The sequence below is a fragment of the Saccopteryx bilineata genome, chromosome 1, assembly GCF_036850765.1.
Source record: "Saccopteryx bilineata isolate mSacBil1 chromosome 1, mSacBil1_pri_phased_curated, whole genome shotgun sequence".
Classification (NCBI taxonomy): Eukaryota; Metazoa; Chordata; class Mammalia; order Chiroptera; family Emballonuridae; genus Saccopteryx; species Saccopteryx bilineata.
The window spans coordinates 390,866,058-390,876,953 of record NC_089490.1 but is presented as its reverse complement, the minus strand read 5'-3'; the positions used below and the strand labels follow the sequence as shown (position 1 = coordinate 390,876,953).

General features: G+C 46.7%; 1 protein-coding gene across 1 annotated transcript in view; it reads right to left on the bottom strand.

Annotated features, from left to right (window-relative positions):
• Positions 1-687: 687 nt before the first annotated feature.
• The window catches only part of PTPRJ (protein tyrosine phosphatase receptor type J), a 167,472-nt gene continuing 157,263 nt past the window's right edge, over positions 688-10,896 (bottom strand). Inside the window, exons 22-25 of the mRNA XM_066251528.1 lie at positions 8,792-8,911; positions 5,984-6,144; positions 5,208-5,343; positions 688-3,238 (exon numbers count right to left, since the gene is read on the bottom strand). Of these exons, the coding sequence (XP_066107625.1) occupies positions 3,080-3,238; positions 5,208-5,343; positions 5,984-6,144; positions 8,792-8,911 (576 nt within the window). The 3' untranslated portion in view covers positions 688-3,079. The remainder of the gene's footprint in view (positions 3,239-5,207; positions 5,344-5,983; positions 6,145-8,791; positions 8,912-10,896) is intronic.

Genomic DNA, 10,896 nt, shown 5'->3' with positions numbered 1-10,896 from the left:
AAGCACCCATCTCCACGATTCAGCGGGGCAATCACACCAGGGCAAGCACCCACCTCCACGATTCAGCGGGGCAATCACACCAGGGCAAGCACCCATCTCCACGATTCAGCGGGGCAACCACACCAGGGCAAGCACCCATCTCCACGATTCAGGGGGGCAATCACACCAGGGCAAGCACCCACCTCCACAATTCAGCGGGGCAATCACACCAGGGCCAGCACCCACCTCCACGATTCAGAGGGGCAATCACACCAGGGCAAGCACCCACCTCCACGATTCAGCGGGGCAATCACACCAGGGCCAGCACCCATCTCCATGAGTCCCCTGGACTCCACCAATTTTAGTTCACTGTTCCAGGGCGGTTTGGGGCAGAGGCTGAAATGCACCTTTCTCTCAGACCACCCCCACACAGCCCCTATGCCCTTTATATTTACACACTAAGCTTCCCTTTTCCATCACTGTGCTATAAATATCTCACCACACCCATGGGCCCCGTCCCCAGCCGTCTTCAGGACGCAGAGAGGCATCGTGACCTCTGTGTGACCTGCCATTTGGAATCCAGACCTCTCCAGCACAAGCCTTCCTGGACTTGGGACTGGGGATGGCATCTGGGCGTGGCTCGTGGGGCTGCTGCCCCATCCCCAAGCCCACCCCAGGCAGAAGGGAGGAGGGTGTCTGTTTTTTGAGTTTTTACACAAACATGGTTATATTATTGTTTTCATTAATTTTGCAGGCATTTCTCGAGCCGAGTCCCCCCTCCCCCCATCTCCATGGCAGTGATCTGGGCAGGCAGGGCACAGCATGTCCGAGGGACCTGACACCGAATCCACACCCGTCACTATGGTTTCCTGACACACTGGAGGGGGGAGGGGTGTGGCCGCCTGAACAGGGACCTCTGAATGAAGCTGTGGAACTCTCCAAGGTCTGCACACACCGGGGGCCAGACCAGTGCGGAGGGCGGGAGGCCAGCCACCCAAACCCAGCGGCACTCAACACCCCAGAACGATGCGGCTTCCCTGAAACCTACAGACCAGAGGACACGACCCGGTCCGGCCAACCCATTCCTTTAAGGGTCTGATATTGAATGAACTGCTTACTACCGAGGACAACAAAGGATTCAGCAAAAAGTGCAATTTCCGTTTGGGAAGTAAGGTTCTCCCAAAACACGACACCACCGCCGCCTCTTCTCGCTCTTTCGGTACCTCAAAGAAAAAGGGGGGCGACAGACGTATGCATAGCGCCACCCTCTAACCGAATCAAGGGCTGTCAGTACGTGTGGCTCACCCGTCATAAGCCCCAGAATACCCAGTCACGTGTCCAATCAGTTATCAAAGTGCCAATGAGCTGAGGAGCAAGGCGGGGCCAGGAGACCAGCTCCCACGGGGTCACCAGGGACCAGGGCACTCGCAAAAGACCCCGCTCCCATCTTCAACAGGACACATGTGTCCTAAGTTTACAGCAGGATTTATGGCTGTGGCCAACAGCCACGGGCTTTCGGGGACCTGGACATTCCTTCATAAGACCTTGTACACTTCATTGCCTGTTGGAGGATACACTCAACACTTCTTCACAAGATAACCTGAGCCAGAATACAAAATAAAAAGAAACAAATCCTTCTGTGTTAATGCCTTGAGAAGTTTACAGATTATGTACCAACAAAATAAATCCACATAAACTCTGAAATTCTTGGTGGATACACACCTGAAGCAAAAAAAAAAAAAAAAAAAAAAAAAAGTGAATCTACATTTTTTTAAAAATAATCAAAGTAATTACAGCAGCAGTATAGTGAAAAGAGGTTTTAAAAATAATAATTACATCTTTGATACAAATTCAAACTTTGTACACCTCAATTCAAAGGAATGACTGTTTTCAAGAGTTTAGTATATACACACATATACTAAACGGAAAATAGATACCGATATGTGTCATTGCAGAGACAAAAGCCAGTGGACTTGGAAAGAGGAAGTAATTTGACACTGTTTTCACACTGAAGTGTTCACAGATTGCCACGCTTCTTAAAACACACACACACAGACACAGACACACATAAAAAGCCAACCTGAGTAAAACGTTACTAGAAACCTAGAGCATCATGAACCACTAAATCACATATTGCACCTTTAAATAATTCTTCTTACCGAATACAGAAACGAGAACAAGGATGAAGCAGGGGCTGGAGAAGGGAGAGTCCATCACTGCAGGGTTCCCCTGCTTCCCCACCCCCTCCACACACACCCCAAATTCTCAAGGTCATGTTTAGCTTCCACTCTCACTCCACCCGTGGGCTGAAAATGTGTCCGAAGGACACGTCTTTGGGAAAGGTTGGGAGGGAAAAGGAAAGAAAGAATAGAACACAAAATGGGGTGGGGTGGGGTAGGCCTCCTCTGATCAAATAAGAACAGGAATGTTACTGAGAAGGCTGAGCCTCTGATACTAAACTACTGTTTAAATAGTCCGCATATTCCAATTACGAGATTCAATACAAAAATATAGAAATCTACTGAGTTTTGCCTGTGGAAGCATAATTCAGAAAAGGCACATGTTCAAATAGAAAACCCAGGCAGGAGAGGCGCCACCTACTTCTCCCGACCTGACCGGTATCCACAGTTAGGTCTTCTCCGTCAGCCAGGTTCCAAGATACAGTAGGTAAAAATAGACCTCTGATACTTAAAATATATTCAGCCCAACACAATCCTGGCTTTAGCACATGGATTGTATAAAATAGTCTTTTTTTTTTTTAATCTGCATTGAAAAAGAAAAAGAAAATCATAGCTCACTTTTCCTAGTTTTCCATAATTCTCAAGGGAAAGAAAAAAAAAAAAAGAAGTGAATTCATCCCATTGGTAGCCAGGAATGAACATAGCTGACCGGCTCACCACCCACCCACAGCCCCTGACAGCCCCAACTTCTCTCATCTGTCACATGTCCCGTGTGCGGCTTCACACCCTCAATTAGTTCTAACAAAACAGAACAAAGAATGGAGATATTAGACATATAAAAACATGTCGACATTGGGGCAGTTTCCTTTGCTTGTGGGTGCTGATGGTCTAGTTAACTCCAGAAAGATGTTCCTTTGGAATCAAGCGATGTAACCATTTGTTTGTCCGAACGTGGTCACGGGTGCGAGGTTTTCATAGATTGTCATTGCAGTTGTGTTCTGGTAGATGAGATCCACTTTCGAGTCCTTCTGGGATCTGATGATATCCAGAACACACTGGTTGAGGAAAACATACTGGTCCTGTTAGGAAAGGAACGAACAGAGCGGATGAGCACGGGTCCCGGAGGTTGGTCCCAAAGGTACTTCCAAACAGATCCCCACTCCCCAACCCTACCTGGCCCACAGCGAACCCTCCAAGGGAGAATCAACATTCTGGTGACCTCAGGAAGCACAGAGAGCAGGGATCTCATCGTCAAGACTCCCGGCCAGAGGGCGGACGCCCCAGACCTCTGCTCAGCTAGAGTCCAGACACAGTGGAGAAAAACAGACCTCCCTCCCCAATACCACCCTGGCTTCAGCATATGAATCATATAAAATAGTCTTTAAAAAAAATGTTTTAGAAAAAAAAAATCATAGCTCACTTTTCTTGGCTTTCTATAATTCTCAAAAGAAAAATAAAATAGTAAACTCATCCTATTGGTGACCAGGAATGAATGTATCAATAGTTGAGTGGCTCACCACCACCCACGGCCCCTGACAGCACCAACTTCTCTTTTGTCATGTGTCATGTGGGCATCGCCACACCCCTGGAGAAATACCAGAGTCTCGGGGGGGAGGGGCAAAGAAACAATGTGGAGGTGATAAGGCACACGTACGTTCAAATACTAAAAAAAGTCCTACAAGGTCTTCTTGGCTAGTGAGGATGTGCAGAAGAAGGGGTAAACTGGGATCCTCGGCAGAGGAGACGCGTAGAGGGGGGATGATCGGGCTGGAGTGCGGGGGGACCACCTCCAGGCAAACCTAGCAAAATCTGCAGGCGTCTACTGAGCAGAGGAAGCGGCGGCATATGCCAACACAGAAAAATATCCGTGATGCAACGAGAGGAAAAAATCACAGGGCAGCGTTCCGACTTAAGAAAAACCTCCGTTTCTTTATGTGTGTGTGTGTTTTGTACATGAAGACACATACCAATTGTCAACACTGGCAACTTCCAGGGAGTGTGATCGGGAAGGAAATTAAGAGAGAACAAACAGACTCTACATAATCCTATCCTGCCAGATATTTTTACATCGACGGTTAACGTTATTCTCAAAATATAAAAAAGGAACATGAAAAGAATCTGTTGGCAGCTATAAGATGTCGGTGTTTCTCAAAGGGGGGGAGTTTGAGAACTGCTACTCTCTACACAGTCTCAGCAGAAAAAAAGAAAATGGCCCTTCTGACCCACAGAGGAGGGGAATGCCACTCGCTCCACCACAGCCACGCCGCTCACCCCAAGGCACACAGTGTACCCAGGCCTCCAGAACACTCCCCACTGGACTCAGAAACAGCGTATATTCACCGAGTTCTAAACTGGTGCACGGTGACAGCCTGATACAAAATTAACATTCCACTCTGGGCCTGGTCAGGGCGCGTGCACCCTGCGGCTTTGAGAAAGGCTCATTTCCCAACGTATTTGCTGAGAACGTGCCTGGAAAACAACATTCACCAGAGGCATCTCGGGAAAGCCCAACCCTGCAGGTACTAAGCATCCGTCTTCTCAGTGGGTCCCGATCCTCCCGCAGCTGAGGAATGGATGCTGTTGAACATCCACAAGGCTGGGTGAGCATGCACTGCTACGTTAATGCCTAAAGCAGTATCATGCTATTTCATAGTATTAGTTCTTGATACACCTGTTTCACTAGCTTATTTTAAAGCTGGCCAGAGCTCCTTAGAGACGAAGAGTGAAGAAAATGCCCCTTTTATGAACATAAAATCTGGAAGCCAGAGTTCAGAGACTTGCTAAGACTGTTCGCTGAGTCACTGGCAGCAAGGCAAGGACCCTGGCACTGTCTCGGTTTGTAAGGCCAGCGCTGACGTCAGTGTCACGGGGCCCTGCACTGGGTACGTCAAGCCCGTGTCAGTCTAGGACCTTAAAGGAAACCAGTATTACATCACAGCCAAGAGCCAGAAAGCTCTGCAAGGGTGGAATAGTTTAACACGAGTATGTGACACAAAGCAGCTTTTCAAAGGCAGGAAGGGTAGACGGACAGACAGATGTTGGCCTCACCTCTGTCTGCACCATTAAAGGCCTGTGCATTCTAAGGTCGTACACAATCCCGTACACATCCACGGTGTTCTCGTTCTCCATCTGATAGATAAGGCGATCGATGGCAATGAAGGTGCCTGTCCTTCCGACCCCAGCGCTGAAAGAAAGGGGGAGTGAGCAGGTCACTGCGGCTGCCTCTACTGCACATCTCTCCGATTTCCTGGGCATGCCTCCTGCTCTCCTCCCGTATCAGCCTTGGAGGGCAGGGCCCAGCAAGTCAGTGGCTGTGCTAGCTCGGGACCAGGGCCCAAAGCCCTCAAGTTCCTCTAGAGTCAAATGCCACAAATAAAACACCATGCCAGGGCTTCCTGAACCTGAGTTCAAGTTTCTCCCATAAGCTAGGATGGAAGGTTTCATCAATTTACTCCCCACAGGCAATGGGATAGGATATTAGTAAGTGGAGACTTTATAATGTATTATTTACAAAAGAAACACATATGGCCTCATGTGATGCTTTATTAAATTATTACTCTGTATTTTTGTAAGATTGAAATATTCTGTAAGAAAATATTATAAATAAGAAACATTAAAATACACTGTGGTTAAAATATATAGAGAGAGAAGCAACCTACCAGATCTGGCCCATAAGCTATAGTTTGCCAATCCCTGCCCCAGGGTTTAGGGAATTAAGTTGTAGTCCCTTATCCAAACCTTTCCTCATTTGTAAATGCCTACTGCATTCAATCTTATATCTCACTATTCAAAAGTGCCCATCCTTATAATGGCCATCTGCCTACCTGCAGTGCACCAGAATTGGCGACTCGGGAGGGCTCTGCTTCATGTAGTCTCGAACAAGATACCGGAAGTTGATGAGCAGGTCAGTGGTGTCGGGAACTCCATGGTCAGGCCAGGAGGTGAAGTGGAACTGTCGCAGAGGGTGACCGTCACTTGTCTCGTTCTAAAAGCCAAGAAAAAAGGTTAGATCCAGAGAGAAAGGCTGCCTGGTGACATCAGAACAGCTAGCTCGTGGAAGCAGCATTTGAGAGTTGAGCCGTGCCCGATGGCTGCAAGGCGGCTAAAGAGGGGTGGTTAACTACTAGAAATGAGAATTTTACATTGGTGTAACAGCTAATTAAGTGCTGGCACAAAGCCTGATGTGCTCATGAAATCCTCATGACATGCCCAAGCCAGACATTTCATTATCCCCCTGTAAAGGCAGGGGCAAAGGTCCCAAGGAGGAAAGTGATTTCCCCAACACCCAGTCCAGACGTCGAAGTCTCTCATCCTCTGATTTTGAGTTCAGACCTTGCTCTGTTCCCACTAATAGTGTGCTCACATTTTTATACCCACAGCTCCTTCAAGCTTCATAAACCCATCCCTGAGCCCCCCCCTGGCAATGTCACTGACCTAAAGTAAATTTATACAAATACCACCATGATACTTGGCACCTTTGGGGCAAGAACACTTCCTAATTGACAAGTTTTCCAGAGAGTCTAATAACATGCTAGGCACATAGCAAGCCCCAGGTAAATATTTAGAACTGCAGGCATTTGAGAAAGGACCAGCTAAAAACACATCTATTTTAACATCAGACAGACAATAGGAAGTGGACCTTGCTATAACAGAGTTAAGTATTATGCAGACTGGCTTCCGACCAGGCACGAAAGCCCCCACCTTGATTATCGGAACTCCCCACAGGCTGGTCCACTCCTCTTCCTGACTCAAGTGCACTGGCGAGGCCCACAGCCAGGCCCTGCCCTCGCCTGCCTGCACCTGCATCTGGACTGCAGGCACGGCCGTCTCCTTTGGGACAGCTACCCTTTGGGGATGTTTTTTTAAATGCATAGACATCATCAGACATTCCAAATGTGGAAAACAGTAAGGAAACAAGGCAGAGACAGAGGAGAGAGGACTGTGAAGTCTCATCCAACATAACATCTACAAATTTAACCAAAAGCATTCATCCAAAGAAAGCCAGCGCGGAGAAGTCAGTGGAGAGAAAGAGGGGAAGGTCGGCCTCTTCCGTATTATCTCTACAGGGGGCAGAGGAGCCCAGGTTGGCTGTGACAGTCAAAAAGAAACTGTTAACTCTATTATGTTCCCACTTTTTAAAAGGGAAGTATATACTCATGCATTTTCTGTAATTAAAAAATAAATATTTTACTAAATGCCATGGGGTATCCCTGAATTGGATCCTGGAACAGGAAAGGGCTTTAGAGGAGAAAAAAAATGTGAAACCTGAATACAGTCTGGAGTTTGGTTAATAAAAAATAATAATAGTAATTGTTTAAAAATGATGTGGACAGTTCCACCCACAATTCTCTTCCCCAAGGGTGAGTCCCAAGCAGTAAAAGAAACCAAGTTAAGTCAGTTCATTTTAAATGGGTGAAATCTACAGAAATACAGTATGACATTTTAAAGAATTCTCAACTATGGTGAACTGCATTATTTGGGTGACCGACACAATGCATGATAAGAGCGTTGCCAGCTTCTCCAGGAGAGGGCTGAAATATTAACTGAGGCCAGAGCCTCTGACACACAACAATTAGTACAGAGTTAATACTCGCTATCCTACACTGCATCCATGCCAAGGAAAACCTTTAAGGACAGTTCTTGTAAACTAGCACCTAACCTCCCACCCCACCCCCAATAAAACCCAACACAACTGATCTACTTCCAGACCTTTCTTTTATGTGTTATGCACCATATACATAAAACCGTGTCTCCCGGGATGTTCACTTGATTATATTCAGGGTACTTATCCAGTCTACGTAGCTATCACTACGAACAGCTGAATAATGATACAGTGACTAGATAACCTACAGTGTCATTATCCCTTCTCCAAAAGCTAGATGTTTGCCTAAGTTTCCAAACCCCCCCCCACCCCGCCACCTTTACAAATCATGCTGAGATTCATTTTTATGAATAATTAAGCCTTCTCCTATACTTCAGATTGTTGCTTTGGGACACATTCTGAAACTTGGAACCACCAGATCAAAGAGGAACGCACATTTTTTATGTGCTTGATATAAACTGCAAAGGATCAGGCTAATATACATGCCCATCAGAACACAGCACTGTCATTCCTGACACTGCTTCCGTGTTTAAACACCCTTAAAAAAAAAAAAAAAAAGACACGTACACTGACTTCTGAAAGTACCTACATAATTTACTGGGTTTGTTTTCACAACTTGGGGGGTAAAGGAAGCCATGTATGTATACATGTCCTGGAATCCTATTGATGAAACTGTTATCCTAAATGGCTCCCAACAGGAAATGACCACTCCTGGTGTCCTATTTCCTACAAACGAATCCCAGGGGGCCTGGGTTTGTAACAAAAACTCCATGAGCAAGTCACCAGGATGCTGAGCCATGCTCTTCAGTCCACTTTATACAAGAATAACATGAAATTCTCCTTAAGAAACTAAAGCTAAAGAGTTACCTTAGAGCATGTAGAGATAGAGCGTGCTTTCTTTTGTAAAGAAGCAAAAATATTTTTCAGATGCACAACGAAACATTGGTTAATATTTACCAAAAAAAATATCACCACTAAAATTACTGTATGGTAATTTTATGAGACCTGCCCATCTTGACCTCGTACTTACATTTTTCACTGAGAAGTCTCTGATGGTCCATTCTGGAAGAACGATCTCTGACGTCATGGCCACGCTGATGGTCCCGTAGTCCTTGGCCTTCTTGGAAGGCCAGTACTCCTCGCATTTGGTCTAGAATAAAAGCGCGTTTCACACACAGACTCAGGTCGTGCCGTCTGCTATCGCTACAGTGTCACAAGGGAGACCACGCGCTGACAACTGAGTGAGTCCTTTAGTTGGGTTCTGTTTGACTCATAAAATTGTTTTGTTTTTAAATTTACAACTCTTGCCAACTCCTTTAAAATTGGAAATTTGTTCATAAAAATCCAGACTTCTGGTGTCTTCTGAAAAAATCAGAAGGTCTGAGCCCCCATTTCTACATGAAAATTGACTTATAGCCGAGCAGCAGCCGTAACTCCTCAGGGGATACGGTCCCACCCGGCTCCCTGTGGCCCCACAGCCCCCCCCACCACCACTCCCTGAACAGAACTTCCCCGACTGACCCACAACCACCTGCAGCTGGTGAGACCTTTCCCCAGTACCGCTGGAGACACACTAACTGCAGTACCATTACAGACACCAATACAGACGGTCAAATAAAATCCTTTCAGGATCCTTGATCCTATGAAGTTGGTGAGCAAACGTGAACAGAAATAAAAATCAAGAAACGACTACTCTCCGAGAATACCTGCAACCCCATCTGTCAAATGACCTAAAACGCACAGAGACATTCAACTTCCCCAGGTGTGCTCTACAGCAGGGGGTTTCCAAACCTGGCTGGTTATCTGACTGACCCGGAAGGTCTGTTTCACTTTAGAAACAGATGCCTGGGTCAGAATCTCTGGGCAGAGGGTCTGTATGTTTGACAAGATCCCAGTTTCGGGACTCCTGCTACAAGAAAGAACACGGACGGGACTTGCACACACAGTGAGTGACACAGAGCTGATTTCCAGCTCGGCCTCTTAACCAGCTGGATTTTGGTTGCTACCTTGTGGACAACTTCTTAAACTCTCTGAGCCTCAGTTTCTCCATCTAAAAAATAATGATAATATCTCACAGGGTTGTTATAGGAAGGAAATAACATATATGGAGTATCCTGTGTCAAAAATATACTGGCTCACGTCCCCTTTCACCCAGAGTCAGTACCGTCCAGTTCTCTGTTGACTTAAGATGCACAATGGGCCCTGGCCGGTTGGCTCAGTGGTAGAGCGTCGGTCTGGCGTGCAGGAGTCCCGGGTTCGATTCCCGGCAAGGGCACACAGGAGAAGCGTCCATCTGCTTCTCCACCCCTCCCCCTTTCCTTCCTCTCTGTCTCTCTCTTCCCCTCCCGCAGCCAAGGCTCCATTGGAGCAAAGTTGCCCGGGCACTGAGGATGGCTCTATGGCCTCTGCCTCAGGCGCTAGAGTGACTCTGGTCGCAACAGAACGATGCCCCAGATGGGCAGAGCACCGCCCCCTGGTGGGCGTGCCAGGTGGATCCCGGTCGGGCGTATGCGGGAGTCTGTCTGATGCCTCCCCATTTCCAACTTCAGAAAAATACAAAAAAAAAAAAATTTTTCACAGAGCCACATTAGGTCCTATTCCTCAGGCACAGAATGCCTGAATTTAGCATGTGTTTTTCAATTCACTTCAGATACATTTACGGAAACACAGGACTTTATTATTGGAAGAAATCTTATCCGTAATGGAAGCGGTTCAAGGATCTCAGACCATCACAAGGGAAAGGGGATCGTTGAGTCGAATCTGGAGAGAAGTCTGAGATTTTGCTTTAAAAAAAGGTTCCAGCACTAAAAACCAAGTTTGAAAATCACCGAGTTGGTCAAGTACCCCGATTCACAGAAACAGAAGATGGTTGCCTGGAGACCCATTGGGCACACGCCCAATCACAGGGCTGGAAAAGGATGGAGCTGCGCCGTGAGCAGCAGCGTCCTGCTCCGCCCCCGAGAGAATTTCCACACCCTCGCCCAACTCCTGCAATTAACCAACCCCAGCAACAGTGACTCAATGGAGAGAGAATATTATCTGTCCACAAACAAAAGTGATAATAAAATACATTTCGAAAGATTCTCTTTTTACTCTGTAGTGTTTTTTTTTATGTTATTTTAAATAAGTTTTTTT